The sequence below is a fragment of the Pelecanus crispus genome, chromosome 4 (assembly GCF_030463565.1).
Source record: "Pelecanus crispus isolate bPelCri1 chromosome 4, bPelCri1.pri, whole genome shotgun sequence".
NCBI classification, from domain to species: Eukaryota; Metazoa; Chordata; class Aves; order Pelecaniformes; family Pelecanidae; genus Pelecanus; species Pelecanus crispus.
Window position 1 is genome coordinate 62,323,261 of NC_134646.1, and position 19,198 is coordinate 62,342,458.

The 19,198-nt window shown below is 34.9% G+C and overlaps 1 protein-coding gene across 1 annotated transcript in view; it reads left to right on the forward strand.

Moving 5' to 3' along the window:
- The window catches only part of ARAP2 (ArfGAP with RhoGAP domain, ankyrin repeat and PH domain 2), a 123,884-nt gene that overhangs the window by 90,530 nt on the left and 14,156 nt on the right, over window positions 1-19,198 (forward strand). The window contains 4 exon segments of the mRNA XM_075709047.1: window positions 4,072-4,146; window positions 4,932-5,049; window positions 9,618-9,746; window positions 16,140-16,279. Coding sequence (XP_075565162.1) covers window positions 4,072-4,146; window positions 4,932-5,049; window positions 9,618-9,746; window positions 16,140-16,279 — 462 coding nt within the window.

Sequence of the window (19,198 nt, forward strand, 5' to 3'; positions counted from 1 at the left end):
TATTAAGACCTAATCAAATATTGTATGCTATATTATTTGTGTCATGTGGGCAAAATGGATGTGCACTATAAATTGTGTACATTGTTTTATGGTTTTATTCTTTAATATAGACTTGAATGGCATAAAATGGAAAACAGTATACAGAATGATCGATTCCCCTGTTTTCCAAATAGGACAATGACTTCAACTTAAAGCTGTGGTTGATGACGTTCTCCCTATAAAGAAAAGAAGTAATGCAACATTCTTAGAACAAACTTGGTCACTGGGGCAGTTTAGCATTTTGTATCTGAAGTAATTTGAGATTCCTACTTGGAAAACATGAATTCTTAATATTCAGTACACGTTTTCACAACCTGGTATGAGGAAAACAGTAACTGAGCTGCTAGATTTTATTAATTAATCTCTGTCAATATTGTATCTGAAGACATCATGAAATGCTGGGTTAGAGAATGTTTTTGGATCTTCTCAAATCATTGGTATCTTTACTCTGTATGGCATTTCCTGGAAAAAGAGCTACCAGAAGTCAAGCAAGCAAATATGAACTCAGGAGACCTTAGTTGTTTGGCAGCATTTGCCCCAGAGATAATGGCCTTTTTCTTTTTAGCTTTCTAAACAAGCAGTGGACATTGGAACAAACCTTCTGCCTTTTAATGGTTGATAAAGTGAAGATTGAACTGCTTTTAAGGATAGGGACTGCATTCTCTCTGTTATGTCAGCCTATTACCCCTTGAATATAACAACTGAAGAATGGAGTCCTCAAGAGCCTGACTCTCATTTGTGGCAATTTGATTGTGGCTATGAACATTTTTCCTTCTGAATTAAGCTGTGGAACATTTTATGCCAGCTGCCAGTTTGTCTGTAGCAGACGTGATTAACTAGTGTTTCAATTCAAAAATACATTTTTCTGGAACTCCATGTGCACATAACATGTGAAATGCATGGATGTCTAATGCCTGGGACCACTTGAATGTAAAAGGGAGTAATGCTGATCAAAGATGGTGCACTTGATATTATTTCAAAGTATTTACTGCCTGAAGCCCACTGATTGAAGAAGCTTCTGCTAGGTGGTTACAAGGATGTTTTGGGATTTTATATATTTTTCTCTGGAAGAATTTTAACATTTCCCTAACTATGCATGGTGCTGTAAGTAGATTTTGCTGAGGGAACACATTAGAGCCAGACCTTCACTAACACTTAAGTGCTTTTAACAAAGTTGGACCTTCCTCTTTGTTATGCTTTACACTTGTAACTTCTATCATGAGTATAAAGTGCGTATTACTCATAATTTCGGAAGACTAGATTATATGGATGCCTACACTTTATATTTTACCAGGCTTGGCCATATAAACTTCTTTTAAACTGCTGCTGTCAAGTCCAACCTAGGATTTGATGCTTTCATTAACACTATATAAAGAATAGCCAGACCCCAGCCAGTTGTCATGAGCTGTATTTGCCAGTACAGACCTGAACTAGGAAAATCATTTTCAGAGTAGAAACAGTGGTTAGTCAAGTGGTGTAGCTTTAAATTGATGTCTTTCATTACTTCAGTGAAACAAGGGGGTATGCTGAAACATGCTCTTTTTCAGCTGCTCTACTTCCTCTGTCAGTAGCTACCATCATTCAGCCTGTAAGCAGTTTGCAAGACAGTGCCTATGCAAGACTCACATATGCAGACCATGTAGCATGGAGATGGGACTTTCAGACTCATGCAGGAGAGGTAGCTCTTTGGGAACTTTTTTTGGATGAGCTTCCAGCTACTGTTAAAACTGATGACATGGTGCAGACTGAGTGATGTATGGGACATGGTTTAGTCTAGTCTACCCTTAATTGGTTTAGTGTGGACTTGGTAATGTTAGGTTAATGGTTGGACTGGATGATCTTAAAGGTCTTTTCCAACCTAAATGATTCTATGATTCTATGTAACAGCATGGGTGATTGGCAACTTAGGCCTCAAACAGCTACAATCAAGAATTGTGTGTAAGAATCCTTTTCATTTAACATCTGACAGTCTGACATTATTGCATCAAAATGTGTGCATATTTGTGGGAAAAATCATTGATGCGGATACTTAATACATTTGAGTATATAGGTTGCTATAGGAGAATTATCTCCAGGATGCTGATGCAGAGTCTTCAGAGAAGTGAACCAAATTTCTGCTGAAGGCCTGGAAGTTCTCATGTCTGAAATGTCACTGAAGTTCCGTTCCAGGTGGCACTTCATTAGCCACTCTTCATTTTCTGTCCACCATATACTTATGCCAGCTGTTTCTGTTTGCTGCTGTAATTTACATCACATTTTCTCTCCATACAGTTGTTTACATGAGCCCAGTGGAAATCAAATGTCAGCTTCATTCTTATTTCCAACCTTTTTCTGTAATATCATCTGAAAAGCAAATTTTACAACTAAATGAGCTTTTTTGAGTCTGTGCCACTATAATTAAGTGGCTTTCTTCAAAGTAGCTTTGTAATGTTTTTCCTCACAAATGTTTCCATTAGTTTTCTATTCTCAGAGGCTAAACTAACTTTAAAGTCACCGGTTTTTAGAATGTTAATGTCCTTTAAAATTGAGTGCTGCCATTTATTTTTCTACCAAAATGTAGTTTTAGCTTCTGTAAATTAGTCAAAAAGTATCCCAAAGCTTGCCTGTTCCTATAATTTTCTCTATATCTTATTCTGTATATGATGCAGGTTTTTTTACTTTTCTTAACCTCTTCCTCTGTAGTAATATATAAGTAGCATCACTATGAATACTGTTCTCAAAATTAAGACACAGATTGTTATTCTTAATGTTCATTTGATTATTAATTCTTTATATTGGCTTATTAATAAAAGGGTACATCTCCTGAAAGGTCCAGTTTTCTACCTTATTTTTTCTTCTTATGCTCTGATCATCACAACATATTTAGTTTTAGAAAATATTTTTGGTACTAGGATGAATTACAATCTTTTGAAGATGGTTATGACTATATTGCAAGGGACTACAGGCAAAATGTGAGACATTTTTAACTGTAGAAAAGTAACTTCTCATCCACGAAGATAATTTTATTGCCATAGACAAGCAAACCTAGTAATGATAGAAAATACTAAATTCCTTCTCATGAATCAGATCTTTCTCCGTGATCATAAAATGTTGGGTTTACTGACTTTCTAATTTCTGTGTAAGTTTCATATTATTACACGTTCTTAAATTGTATTTGTTGGTATTGAGTATATTAAACTATTATATGTTATGTAATACATTTGCTTTATCCTCTAATTTCTCCATATGTTAGCATGGTACATAAAGTTTAGATATTTAGCCAACAAATATGAAGAGGTATCTTTAACAGAGATTGATATCAAGAACATTTGTTTTGATTCCTTTTTTTGACTATGTAATGACAAGTTTTCTTTATGATTAATAATCATAAATGTAGTCTTCATAGTAATGAATTTTTATTATCTGGATCTGTACGTATGGCTATATGACAATTATTCTGTTATTTGTAATTTTTCCTCTCATTTTTAAGTAACTCATTTTAGTTTGGGGTTCCTGTCATGTCTTTTTCATGGTTTTAAATTTTATTCATCTGTTTTGGCTCTGAAGTGAGCCTGGCTAACCTCTAAAGCAGAGTTACGGTTCTGACAGTGTAAGATACTAAGGTACACTCATGTCTTAGACATAGCAACCTTAAAGATAAATTTGAAATTTCCGCTTATTTCATGTCTCCCCTAGTTTTCCTGCTCTTGAATGTATATTTGTAAAGCGTGTTCATTCCATTTGATATAATCCTGTTGGATTTAGTCAGGGTTTGGATTTTCTTCCTGAATCTGTGAATAGTTTGTTTGGTTTGGGGTTTTTTTTGTTGTTGTTGTTTTGGTTTGGGTTTTTTTTTTCCTTACAGTAGTCAAATAAAAATGAATGTAGTGCAGGTTTTCCCATTAGAGTCAAAATTTGCGCTATTTTTGTAGATGAGTTTGGGTTCAGTAGGTTCTAGCATATCTACTAGATAATAATTGTACTTTTTCAATTTAAAAGGATATATAAAATATTTTTAAGACAGTTTAATTTTTTTTTTGTGTTTTGTTTCAGGTTTCCCAGGCTGGAGACTTGCTTATTGAAGTTTACGTGGAAAGAAAGGAGCCAGACTGTAGTATTATAATCAGGGTTAGTATATAGAAGTGATACAGTGTTTTTACTAAGCACTTTCTCATGAAGTATACCAAATATATTTTCATCACGATTTTATGTAATTACATAATGAAAGTATGAATTTATATCTATCACTATTCTTTTAAATAATCTTTAAAAAAATTGCTGTGTCTTAAATTTTTTAAAGACTGATTATTCTGCATTTTTAAGGACAATGTTATGATACAATTTTAAAGGGGAGGCATCATCCTTTAGTTTTACTGCAGTGGTATAAATTCTTGCAGCTCTATGGCTGCAACGCAGAAGAACATTAACAAGGACACAGCGAATGCTGGTTTTATTCAATACTACAAGGCCATTTAAATGACCTTCCTCCTGATTTTTCTTTTTGCCAGTGGCTATCTGCTCTCCTTGAGTACTAAGAAACCAAAGCTTGTTACTTACTATAATTGAGATTTTTCAGCCTTGTATCTGATAGCATATTTTAAACACACGCATCTCCATGTAGTAGTGCTCTATTGTTTGGATGCTGAGGAAAAAAAAAACTAATTTTTCAAGTGTAGAGAAAAGGAATTTCAAGTTACCAAGTTATCAGTCAGCTAAAAGTTATAAATTTGATGTCATGAAACCAAATAAGGAAAGCATGCTGCAGTCTGATAAATAATTTATGCATTTTCAACTCAGTATTACTATCTGCTTTTTTTTTTTTTAAGGTCAATTGTAGGGAAGAAGATTTTGAAAAAATAAATCAGAAATCGGGAATTGTAATATATTATAAAGTGACTCAATTTGTATTACAGGTATCACCTTTGATGGAAGCAGAAGAATTAACTAATGATGTTTTAGGAATCAAAAACATTATTCCCAACAAAGATGATATCTGGGCTGCTTTTGAAGTTCTTGAAAATGGAGAGCTAGGTTAGTGACACTTAAGTTTATGCATGCCTATCAAATTTTATTACTTTTATTTTTCAATACCTAATCAAAATCTTAGTTGAAGATTTACTAAAAAGTTTATAGAAACAAAAAAAAATTAGCCTTCATGCCATTGTTTTACATTTGGTCACTGAGACATTTACGTGAATTCTTTCTACACTTTGCCAGAAATAATGTGATGAACTGTTTTAAAATGCTTATAAATTGGGGGCTGACAAAATATTCTTTATATGACTCTGCTTTGCAGTTCATTAGTCATCAGCTATAGAAAAGTAGGTATTACCAATAAGTCTCAAGGAAGAAACTTATTTTCATTAGAATGACAGCAGTTGATTGTATAAGGAATAATGTTTTTCAGAAAATGAAATGAGAAAATACATGTAATACTTAGGGGGAAGTATCTTTTTATTATTTAATCAATTATTTTACGTGTATAGATGTAAAAGGAGGCATGAAGTTGCATAATTCTCTGTTTATGGCAAGTGGCATTGTGGTGTCTCTAGCAGAATCCTGAAACATTTTGTATTAAATACAGTTCTGCTGCCAACAGGAGCAAATGTCACAGTATTCGTGAACTGTAAAGAGGTTTTAACATTGGGAGTGCTTTATGCATGCTGGAGCTTGCACTTTACTATTAGAGATACTTAACATAAAGTAATAGAGATTTTTTAAAATAAAACATTGTATTTTGATGAATACTCACTAATGTAATCTGATTTTTGAAGAATATGTGGGGGACAGAAATACCCTTTTGATAAAAAGCAACATCTATTTGTACTTCACAGTAAGTTGCTGCTCTTATTTTCATGTTACGGAAGTGGACTGTGGACTAGATGATTTCTGTAGTGAAGATACCTATTTTCAAGTTAAGAAAAAAAAAAAAAAACCCTCTAAAAAATGGAGAAAACTAAGATTACTAAATGTTCCAAGATTGTTTGAATAGTTTTGTTGTACTTGATTTTCAGATGTGCTTACAATAATCTCTTTAGATTTACTAGTATTCCTGATATACTGCCAAGGTCAAGACTGAGTATCAATAACAAGAATGGAATTGCATTCTCCTTTTTGACTTAAAATAAATGATCCTTATCCCTCTTTGCATCTTGCAGTCTTGTGGTGATACTGTGTAGAGTTGTAACATAGAATTCATTTCCAGATTCATAGATGTGAGTGTCAACTGACAAAGAATGCTAGCATCTGTTTTCTTTAGAAGAGTCGTGGTAGCTCCTGCAAGTACTCTAGAAATCCTATTTGTTTTGACTGAGTAATGGAAAAATTTGAAGAAGGAATTTTATTTTCTTAAACTTGATATATAACACTTACAGGCAAATGAAATCTAAACTAGATATGGCCAAGAGAACATAAAATTAAATACAAAAGATAGACCCCACAGCAGCTTCTTGAGGTATTTGGATGCAACAACTAGCATGGGCTAGAAATTTTGTCCAAGCTAATGACTATGGAAGATCGGCAAAATTAAGCTTAGAGTGAGACACTACAGGCCCTGTATAGGACAATAAATATTAGCAAGGGATTAGAGTGTATCCCATTGAAACAAGAGTTTACAACGCGAAGTACTAGTAGTATACTGGTGTTTTAAAACCAAAACAAAGAAGCAAAAAGCAAACTAAAGTCCTAATTCGGCACCTGGCTCCAATCAGTAGAGACTGTGTTCATGAAATGTCTGCTTTGTGGACCCCTTTCTGGAAGAATCTGTGCATCAGAACAGGCAAACTGAATTAATGTTGAAAAATAAAAATTATGCATGTAGTAAGGGGCACTTAATCAGGGAGACTCCTATGGTGCTATAGCTGAATCTAGCAGATTTTCAAAAGGCTGAAACACAGAAAATAACAGAGGAAAAACAGCCCTGTGTGGTCTTTGGTCCAAATGTGACACTAAAGAACTAAAAATCTACTTGAGTCTTTGCTGCTGCAAGTTGATCTTACTAGCATCATTTAGCAAACACCACTGAACAGTACGTATCCTAAGGAATTTACAAGTAAGTCGAGATTCTGACATGTCATGACAGAAACAAAGTTTGCGTATTTGTTTCAAACGTACATCACAGTGTCTTTCTAACACAAATGAATTTTCTGCTTGTGTTCCTGCCACAGCCTGGTACCTGTCCAGTGCGTTGTGGTATACAGTTTGTTACGCTCAATCCTGAAGTTTTGTAAGTGTTGTTTTACTCTTTAAGATATGCTGCCCTGAAAACGAACCCTGAGAAGTCAAGAAAGTTAGAATCTTACATTTTCTAAAAAGTAATTTTCTCCTGATAGTTAGTATTGTTTAAGGTGAAAATGACTGGTTTTGGATATTTACCAGCATATGATGACCTAAGTAAAAGGGTAATTGAACATGTATGTTGACTGCTTGCTGTTCAAAATACTAAAATTGCAACATTAAAAATCAACTAAATTATTTGCATATAGAAAAGTTGAAATAATTGATAATTTTATCTAACCTAATACAGAACATTCAATACCATATGCTTTTACAAAATAGGGTGTATAATTTTTTTAGTAATTTGTGCTTGATGGATAGTTTGTAAATGAGGTGTGTTGCCAGTAAAATAGCTAATGCATTTCAGCATGATGATTTATGTACCATGTAATCCATGATGACAGGTGGTCTTAAATGTAACTATAAATAAAACAGGAGGTGTTTACTCTAGGACTGCTGGTGTTCTAGGAAGATGTGGTGATTTGCCAGTGTTTCCTGCCTTAGATTTGTAAAGTTCTTCTCCTTAAAATGGATTTTTTTCTGTCTTGTACAAGTCAACAAATTATTTTAACTTTATCACATCGGCGTCCACAGTATCCCAAAAGTTGAAAAGAAATTTTAAAAGTTTGACCATTTAAAACAACAGAGCCAGAAGAAATGGTGATATAAAGTAAGGATTGAGCTCCTGTCTACAGAATGGTATTTTTGTTAGGCTGCTTTGTTGTCATGCCTGAATAATAAAATCATATAATAAAATGGTATAACAAATCTATAGGTAAGGTAGTTTTTTTGCATCCCAAAACAATGGCAGTTTTTTCTGTCACTTAAGTGTGTTATTTGTGGCTGCTGCTTTCTGCAGCTCTGGTGTTCAGGAAAATATGTTCTGCTAGAGTGTAGTTCTGGACAGTCCCAAAGCAGCTGTTGACATTTCACATTCATCTACCATAGCAGAAATGAAAAATGAGATTATGGTGGCACACTTTTCCCCTCAGTACTCAAGAGACACAGGGCTAGACTGCTGGACCCAACAAGACAGTGTCACACAGGTGTGACTTTCCAGGAGCTATACCCAGCTCTTCTCAGGGCCTGACCCACATAAGTTGGTATGCAAATGGGAACTCAGAACTTTTGGAAAAATATCTCTTTGGAGATAAAATGAGGCTTGGATCCACAGCTCTAAGTTGTAGCCCACAAAGCCATCGTTAAGGTTTTTGTGTTTTCATGAATTATAGTAGGTGCTTACTGCTGAGCAGGTGAAAGCCTTCTGGGGGGTGTGTGTGTTTGTGTAGAAAGGATTAAGAGAGTGGAACTGTGCAGTGTCCCTCCATCCACATGCGTGTTGCCTTGTATGATACTTCAGGCTGTATTGCCAAACGTGTCACGCTCAGAATTCTACTGGATCTGGTAATGCAGATCTAGGGACTCTTTGCAAGGTCTTCCCTACTTTCATTTGGTATATGAACTGGGGTTTGCGTGGAGTACTGGCTGGACTTTCTTATCACTGCAGTTTTTCAGTCCTGTGAAAGGGTCTCCGAGTTTCTATTCTAGGATGGATGATACCTATCAACAAACGTACGTTTGAGCAACAGAAGTGTTGAAGGGCGTACATACGGTCTGGTCATGCCTTCATCTATTGGTATTTTAATCTTGCTGTATTCCAACTCTTGTTGGAATATAGAAGTGCAAGTCTGGAAATTCCCCAACCACAGCAACAGGGAGAAGACCTAGTAAGACAACATACTTTTCCCTTCTAGTAAAAGGAATGTAACGAAAGCAAGAGTCTGTCTCAGTCTGCTTTGATCATTAACAGACAGCATAATCTGTGCAATTTTTTTTTTTTCACTGTAACTGCTCCAAATTCTTTGGGTTTTGATTGCAGAGAATCAGTAGCTATGATGATTCATTTTTGTATCGAGGCCAGTGAGGCCCAGTATAGCTGCAGGTCTCAGTTCTGTTTGATCATTTTTAGGTATGGCCTGTGATAGTTCCTAACTTCTGTATTTAGTTTGAAAGCAGTGTTTTAGTGTCTTTACATAAGAAAATATTGGTAACTAAATACAAAAGAATCACTGAACATTTGACTATTGCTTCTTTAATTTGATACTTGTTAACCTGTGCAGACCCTGCCAGCAGAGGGGTTGCTGCAGAAAGTCAATGAAGTGCCTAATTGTCTTACTTTGAAAGCAGTGTTTTTCTTCTATAGCTCAAAGTGACCAAGACAGCATTGTATATAGGCATGTGTAATTTCTAAGGGCCTCCAATCTTGGGGTTTTTTTTAATTTCAGCATTGTGTTCCCCCCCTCCCCCTTCCCGGCATTTTTCAGAACGTCCTCTGCATTATACAGAGAATGTACTAGAACAAGTTCTTCACTGGAGTTCACTACCAGAGCCTGGCACTGCATATCTGATAATAAAGAGATTTCTAACAGCAGACATGATAAAACTCTACAGTGGTACGTATCTTTTTTAAAACTTAAGATATTTCATGTGGGGACATGAGGATGGCAATTCTTTTATAGCTGTTTCCTTGGGGCAAAGTGTCCCAGAACATGTGAATTACTACTACTTTTTATAAAGTTACTGATTTACTGAGGGTTGTGCTGACTTCCTTTTAAACCAAAGAAAATATGTGTATTCTTGCTTCTACAAAATATGACCTCTTCCATTTGAACATAAACGTACACGGAAACTCTGCGTTCATTTCACAGTTTGTAAGCTTCTGCTGTGGAGCTTGAGACTGCTGTTTTATCCATAGTGCAGTTCTGCACAGTCCATCCACATATATAATACACTGTACTGTCTCTCTGTGGACTGTATGTATGTATATCTTGTGTATATATGTATAATGATTATATTGTATATAAAACATATAATTTATATATAATTATACAAGTATGTTATATAACAATAATAATTTTTGTTATAGAATCCGATGCCTCCAAACTGCAAAGCTAATTTGAATGACATACTCAAGACTTAGAGACTTAGACTTAGTCAAAGTCTTAGAGAGTACGTGGCCTTTAATAAGGATGAGGAATTTAGATCTGACACTTGAAGGGAAATATAGCTCAAACATATAGTGGAAAAATATGATTTACAAGCTTCTCTAGTCCTATTTTATTTTTTCACATAATACCTGGATTGAAATGTCCTGTATAATAGTATGTAGTATTTGCTTTGAGGGAAGCAGGAGTTTAGAAGCTAAACATGTCCAAAAATTACCGTCCTGTTTTCAAGCAGTTGAAATCCTGTATGCTGTCACTGTAAAACATGTGATGGTGACGCATGATGCCTGGTTTAATGCCCATCTGATTTTATCTAATGACTTACTCAAATATGTAATCTTTTCCTCATACACAGAGGTATTAATCTCTCCATCTATGTATCTCTTCTGTCTTGATTTCAAGAAGTAAAAGTTATGCTATTATGCTTATTCTTCTGAAAGTAATAGCCTTCTGTCATCATCCTTTATTCCTGTAAAAGCATATTCCACAAATATGAACCAACCTTAACAAGTGTGCTATTCATGACTTTTATGTTTGAGTTTCACTATCTCTAAACATGTCATAGCAGATAGTGAATAGAGAGAAATGGCCTACTTCATTAAAAGGTTGATATATGAACTCCCATCACCTCACTCAGTATGTGTTGAGGTATAATCAGAAAAGGGAATGGGTTATGAGGACTGTGTGATCCACTGCTTTGAGAAACGCATAAGGATTACACTAGTGTCTGAAGTTCAATTTACAAAATGTACTACTATTTAAAGGGGGCATCTGCCATTTGCTCTCCTTCTCTCCTAATTTCTACATCCCTTTGTTCTCCCAACCCATCACAGTAATTGTTTGCATCAATTCTATTCAGTTTGACCTTAGTCTAGACACACTGGCTTTTGACTGAATGTTTATATTTACTAGCTTTTTTTTTTTTGTGCGTGTTAAAATAATTAAAACCTGATTTAATAAGTTATATTGGTTTTCTTAGTGGTTTGAAGGGAAAATTCTCTGCCATACTGCAGGCTTATAGTGTTGATCTCTGCAGAGTCTACGTGGCATAGTACTTCTGTGTATTACAAAACCTTTTCTTCAAAGTGGAATTGCCATTTTAAGGAACTTTTACGTGGTGAACGTAATTTCTAAAACGTTACTTTTTCTAACTGGATCTTGTTATAATAAACACAGTTCTGTAGTCACTTCATCTTGTTAGAGTTTTTAAGTCCACTTTTAGCTTGTAAATGTACTCTGAAATATTAGTAATACTGAGGAAGAAGTTCAGTAGCTTCAGCAAAACAGTGTATATATTAAGTGTAGGCAAAGATGCACAGAAAGTCTGCAGCATTCATCCACCTTTTGTAGTTGCAGGATCTACATATTTATTGTTTCTATTTCTAATCTTGCATCTGTACACACTGTTAAAACAAGTAAGCAGCTATTTCAGGACAAAAAGATACTGTTTTTTTAGGTAAATGTTGTACTTCCATCATTAGACAGTGTCAGAGTGAGAAAAGATACAGGTCACTGGGGAAGGGATGCTCCCAGTGTCTAGAGGAGGAGGCAGTTGTGGTTATGCTGGGGCTCTCCATCTCAAAAAGCACAAGAAATAACTGCCAGCTTGAAGGAAGAAGGGGAGACCTTAATCTTTTCAGTCTTTTACACTCTTTATCTGGATAATTCTCCCACTGAGTAGTAGGGCTGAGGCCAGATGTCCAACCACTACTACTTGAAGTATGGTTTTTTAACAGTCGATTCAGCCCATACAAATGGATAACTGGGTGGATGGATGTCCTCCTCCTTTGCAGTAAAATTAATAGGGCTGTGATCGTATTATGTTTATAACTGAATTCCATTAATTTCCCTTGGTTCTCTGATTCATGTTAGAATCTTACTAATTTAGTAAAAATTTAGACTAAATTAAGATATTCCTGACCCTTTTTTCTGTTAGTGTTACCTCAGAGCTTTGTGTCTTCAGCACTCTTCTTTTTCTTCCAGAAACTTTAATGAAGATTGAAATAATGGTGGTTCAATAGTGAGCCTAAAGGAACAACTCTATTAGCCTCATTTCATCTTGGCAACTTATCATTGTCTTCCCTGTCAGTGCAACTTTTCCCATGTTCCTTATACATAGTACATTCTCCGTTTTCATAATTATTATACTCATTTTCGTTTTCTCTATTTTAAACTAATTTCCTGTGTTGTGCAATATCAAACATTGTATTGAGGTCTAGATGTATATTTTCTCTTGTCTAGACATCAACTTTCCTTTTCAAGGGAAAAAAAGTTTATTTGTATTGATATGTTTCAGTAAATTCGTGGTGAGTTTTCCACTTTCCTCCAGATCTTTAGTTATTCTTTCTTGACAATTTATTCCATAACTTTTCATTCTTGTTGCAGGAGCACTCTTTCAAGTGCTGTTGAGAAGGGCAAGGTGTGCATTATATTTTGGTATAAGAGATACTCAGTACAGCTTAGTTCTATTTCAAGACCCTTTTTCTTCTCTTTACCTGAAAATTTCCACATTAATGTTTTATTTTTTAGAAAAATACGAGAGAATAGATTCACTATAAAGTGTGCGTGTATAGGTCCTTGAAATTTTACCAGTAAAGTTATTTTTTGAGTGGGAAGTATTGATTTCTGAGAAGAGGGGCTATTATTCAAAGATACTCTTTGAAACGTAAATTTCAAAACCATAGGTGGATCAATCCTGAATGGATTGAGTGCATCTAGTTCCTAGTTGTTGCAAAGTTCTAGAAAGTTCTGCATATTTTGTAAAGTTTGTATCTGAAAAATCATTCTGATTAGGACACATCCCGATTGTTTTAGGTGTACTTTATGAAATACTGGCTTCTAAAGAATATAGAATATCATCAATTTAGGGGATTATTACTTTTCTTCCTTCAGGCTTTTCTAAGATCTTTGTAAGTATCAAGCGTTCAATAGATTTGTTATGGTGGGAATGCTGTGAAGTTTAGAATGAGGTTTTGTGATTTTTGAGAGCTATGTGCAGAAATTTAAAATCTTCCAATTTGGTACAGACGTGGAAGTACCCTGCTACTCTCATTTGGTATGGTTAAAAAAAAAAAAAAAAGCTTGTGATTGTGTGGATAAGGATTCATATTCTATTCTGAACATGAAATAAATATTCTTATTGGTAAAGAGGGAATATGTTAGGCCTTTTTTTAACTGCGTGTGTATATTTGCACTTATAATTGAGGCAATCCAAGTAACTTCTGATTTAAATTGTTGAAATGTGTTGATCCTGGCTTTAGATTCTATCTTAAACTCTCATGAAAATACTGGGAAAGTTTCTGTTGAGATTTTCCTTTCAGGGCAAACATGCTGATTAGAATGTAGTTGGTTTGATTTGATGAAATCAAAGAAGTTTGTTATCTTTTTAATTTCCATTATATTTTTAAATGTTTTCCATAACTTCACTTTGTACTAAGATATAAAGCAAGAGTGAATTAGATTCACAATTTGTAATTATCTTCTTTTTGCAAATAATTAGGGTTAGTAGGAGGAGTAATTTAATCCTGACTTTTTACACAGCTGTTTTTCAGCCAGTATGGAAGAGGGGATTGAGATACAACTTTTCAAGTTAGTCCCAAAGTGTCTCTACACCATACAAATGAATAGTAGAATCTGACTCTGAGTTTTGAAATACAACCTAACTGGGTTTTTTGTATGCACTTTAAAGTGTATTTGCATAATTGGATGTTTGAGACTGGATGGCACTCATGTATTTTTTGTACATGCGCAACAATGCATCTAATGCATTAATACATTTTTCACTATTAAAATGTTGGGGTTCTTCCTAAATAGTCATGTGTGGAATAACTGTCTCCAGATTCTTTAAAAGAAGGACAAAAAACATAAATACTGAAATACAGGTAGTTGCAAACTGTACCGTGCAATATATTTGTATTAGACCCTGCATTTTATGGTCATTAGTGATGTTTCATGCAAATTCTTAGTTCTCCCTTGTCACCTCTCATACTTGCTTTGTGTGTGTCATGCAGTACTTGAAGATATTGACTGCTCATTTAGCAGAATGTATGAAGATGGAAAAAATACGTAATTTTCATTAGTACACATGACAGCAAATGTCACTTTCAAAGCATGACTATTTGTGTAGTTAGCTGTGTCTGTGTAATACTGCTCTTCACAAACAAAAAAAAATGCAAACAATGAGAATTGGTCTTTTCTGTATTCCTGTCTTTCCTGACCAAATGAAAATGTGTCTTATGTTACTTTTTATTGTTGATTTATTTAAAACATTTTATTCTTATTTTTGAGATTATATTGTGTTCTGCTTCCTAATAATAGAGTTTTGATATCAGATGCTCAAATCCTAAGTGGAATTTTAATGAAAAAAGCATTTGAGTAGTTGGGTAAGGATGCTATTCTCCGTGCACCACATACTCCTTTTACACCACAGTTTTATTTGCTATCTTGAAACTAATGTGTTACAAAAACTAGCGGTATCATTCTGGGACTCCTGAAAAAGTTTATTCAGTATTTCCTAAATAAGTGAATGACTTAAAGGAAATATCTACCTTTAGCAAAAGAAAATAGGTGGTGAAAGCCAAAATATGGCATAAGTAGTAGGCTTGTAGTATTTGGGGATAAAGGAATTATTAGCCCTGTTAGTATGGCTCCCTCCTCAAGGTGAAATGGTGTTGACTGGAATGGAGGAGGAGAGTTATCTCCTGCCTAGCTGCTCTCTCTTCACGCTGGCAATCTGCTTCCAGCACTAGTTACCTCAAGGAGAAAAGAATACTCCAGAATTCTGCTGAATTCTGTGCATTTTCATAAAGACTTCATAAGATGCAGGTAGGATTTTTTTTTTTTCTTTTATTGTTCCTTACATTTCTTGAAGTGCCGTTTTGGCTTGAGTTTACATGCATGAGTCATATCAGCATGGTGTTTACTGTAATTAGCGGTCAAAAGTTTTTGCTATTTGAAAGTGGACTTGCTAGGAAAAGTTGATAAACTAGTTAAAAAAAAATATACATATGTTGGACAGAATAGAAAACCCAAAAAATCTAGAAGTGGTGGTGCAGTAGTTTATATGTACTAGTAATACTTTTTTGTATTATTTTATTTAGAATTTTAAATTGCTGAGAACGTACTGAAAAATCTAGTCTCTAACATTGAAAACCTTCAATGGTTCTGGTTTTTGTGTTGTTTGTTTTTTTTTTTTTTAAATAAAAGCTTTTTCAGTACAAAGTTAAATGCTTTATAAAGCAAAGTTGTTGTTTGGGTGGGGGGTTTTTTGTGTGTGGGAATTGGTTTTTCTTTTAATTATTACTTTTACCAAATATATGCGTGTTTCTGTGTATTTTGACTCAAGCAGCAAAATGTAGACAAACTCATGACAAAATCAGATCATTATGGAAAATTTTTCCCTCTCTGAAGCACAGAGATTAAAAGTATCCATGTCGTAATTTTGGACATAAGTGCACATTCTATTCTGAAAAGATTCTTTTAATTAAAGTGCGTTGGTGGATTCTTTCCATGTTATCTTAGAAGTGAAACAGAGAAGACCTTTTGTCCCCCCAGCAATTAAAATCATAATGGAGTCAATATTTACGAATACCTTCCTTATTAATATATTATATATAATATGTAATTAAATGTAATATATGTAAATGTAATGTATAATTCATTGTATTATTTATATAACATATAACAATTTAATTATTTATATAACATATATAACATAATAACCAGTCAGTGGAATAGTAACTTTAATCTTTTGATAAACAGTAATACCAGGGGCATTTAAAATCTAGCCGCTTCCAGTGTTGTAAAATCTTCTAACAAAATACTTTTTTATTTTTTTGATAGAGAAAAATGAGAAAGGTAGTGTGAAAGCAGGCAATCTGAAGTGCAAAGAAGAACCATCAAAACTACTGTCTGGAAACAAATTTCAAGAGCGTTATTTTGTGTTACAGGAAGGAAACTTGCTTCTTTATAAGGATATGAAGGTACACAGACAAACTCTTCATCAAACTCTTAAGTACTCACTTAAGCTTTCTTTTTCATACGAAAAAGAGAAGAAAGGCAAACAAATCAACATTCCTGATATTAAATGGCAACTTCTAGACTCTGGAGTTGAAGTACAAGATTTTTATCTTACTATTTCACAGATGCTTTAGTAAAAGGAGTTTGTGTCAGTTGCTCATTTAGCTATTGTAATAGGATTATGCATTTTATATTATGCATTACTATAAGCTTTAAAAAATAAAAATGAACCAAGGTTTAGGAATGTCTGCAGCTTGTGCTGTGACAAAGTTTTTTGAAAACCTACTGTAGAGAGCAATAGTAGAAGTAATATGGAACTTAAGTGAGCTGCCTGCCGTTTTTTCTTGGTATCTCACACAAAGCCTTTAATAAATTGCAAGCAACAGGGTTCTTATACCTACAAGTGTCATGATAGAAGAGATTTTAGGAAACAATAACTCTCAGTACTCTAGCCAGATCTTCCCCTGCTTCTCAGCAACAGTTTTCGGATGTATTCTCAGTCCTCCAAAAACTAGTGCTGATAACTAGATATACCTCAGAATTCCACAGAAGCAAATTTAAGCATACTTACTAGCATGGTGGGTTCAGTTTTAAATATTTCGTGGGAGTTTTCTTTAAAGAATGTTTTTGGGTATACGCAGCTTGTGTTAAAGTATAAAACTAAATAATATGCATAGTGAACTATGTTTTCATTTTAGTTTTGATAATTTCTGTTAAAAAAAAAAAGTCTCTTAAAGTTTAAACTGCTTTTATTTTTGCTGACTGCTAGTTTTGCCCATCCAGCAAATATAGATGTATACTTGCTGACCTTTATAAAGTACTTTTTTTAAAGACAGAGTCATTGCTCAAGTACGCTAATGCAAAAGAAATATTGTGTCGTCTTGTGATACTGTGGATATAATCTTAATTAGAATGACCACAAAATGTCAAAAATAGTGTCTCATAATTTAGTGCTAAAACTCAAATTAGCACATATGTGAGAATAAATTAATATGCCCATAAAACCTTAATTAGCATCTTGGAAAGAGTTTATGATAGGATTGTTGTACTACTTTATAATCTGATTTTTTAAGCCATTTGGATTTATAAAACATTAAATTCCTCAGCTCAGGTGGAGTTTTGAACAGTGTTACTTTTAAATGGCTTTACATTTGTTTTTTAAAAAAGCAAATGGAAATGCCATTCTGACAAAATAATGTATATCAGTTTGTTTTATTTTCTTTTGAGAGATGTTCAACTACTAATAATAACCTTGGTTTAATTTTAGCCATATTTAGAAATGAATAGTAGGAAGGCTTGACATTGCAGATGGAAAATTGTATTTAATAAGACTGCATGTACTAATTAATTTATAAATTCTCATTAACCGCAAATTAAGTTTGTATATGCAGGTGGAGATACATTCTGTTAAGTGTTTCTCTTGTTCAAGACCAATTATCAAAAAATGAAAAGTTTCCATGATACTGTATGTTAAATTACAATATTGTGCTAATTGACTGAAATAGCATGCCACTTTAATGTACCGTTGTTAAGAGGTAAGCTCACGCACCTCTTGGTGTGTAATGGCTTCCTTAAGGTACATTTTTGTGAGAAGTATGCTGTTGTTTAACTAAAACAGCATTTTTTTGTAGGGGTATTTTTTCATCCTGGTAGTACCCTTGCTTTGAGCGGGAAGTTACACAAGAATACCAACCATAAAACTGTTGTGTGGGGGTTTTTTTGTTTTGTTTTCTTAAATGTTTATGCCATATCAGATTCTGTCTCTTTTTTCCCCACACTGGAGTGTTAGAGATTGAAAGCTGTAGAGGGAGAAATTGAGAATCCAGGACAGTAAACAATATGGAGTAGCTTTATGTACTGGGATTATAGGATTTGTTAAGTATTTTTTTTTTCTAAAGAGAAAGCCAAAACACTTGACCTGAAGTACTAAAGGGATGTTAGTGTTTTGTGTTAGATGTTAGTTGTGTTCTGTAGTAGAATAGTGTACATGAGAATTTTATTGTTTCCTTTCAGCATTTCACCCTCCAGGGACGTTCAGTTCTCATACCTAGTGTGGGTATATGTCTGTTGTAGGTTGGCTAAAGGTAGTTTGTTCAAGAAAGAACAAGGAAGGAAGGAACCTCAGGAGATCTCTAGTCCAACTTCCTGTTCACAGCAGGGCTAGCAACTGAGGTCAGAACAGGTTGCTCAGGGCTTGATGCAGTTAAGTCTTGAAAACCCCCGAGGGTGGAGATTTCACAACCTCTCTGGGCAGCCTGTTGCAGTACCTGACTTTCCTCACGGGAGAAAGTTTCTCCTTATATCTAGTCATCTTCTCACGATGTGAAGAGCCTCACTCAGTCTTCTTGATAGCTTCCCTGTAGGTGCTGGGGGGCTGCTGTTAGGTCAGCCTCTCCTCACCGGGCAAGTGCTCCAGCCCCTAGCCAGTTTGGTGGGCCTCTGGCTGAACTCACTCCAGATTATTGATTCTCTTTTTTCTATTGGGGGGGCCCAAAACTGGATGCAGGACTGCAGATGCAGTCTCACAAGTGCTGAGGAGAGGGGGAAAAATCACTCTCCTCAACCTACCAGCTGTGCTTCTGCTAAGCCCAGGAGATGTTCTTTGCTGCCAGGACACACTGCTGACTTCTGCCCAACTTGCTGTCTACGAGCACCCTCAGGTCCTTCTCAGCAGAGCTGCTTCCCAGCCTGTGTCATTGGCAGGGTTTTTCCTTCCCCGGTGCAGGACTTGGTATTTATTGTTGTTGAATTTCGTAAGATTCCTGTTGGCCCATTTCTTTGTCCCGTATCGGTCCCTCTGGAAGTTAGCCCTGCCCCCAAGCCTGTTGGCTGGTCTTCTGGGTTGTTGTACAAACTTGATGATTGACTCCTCCAGGTCATTG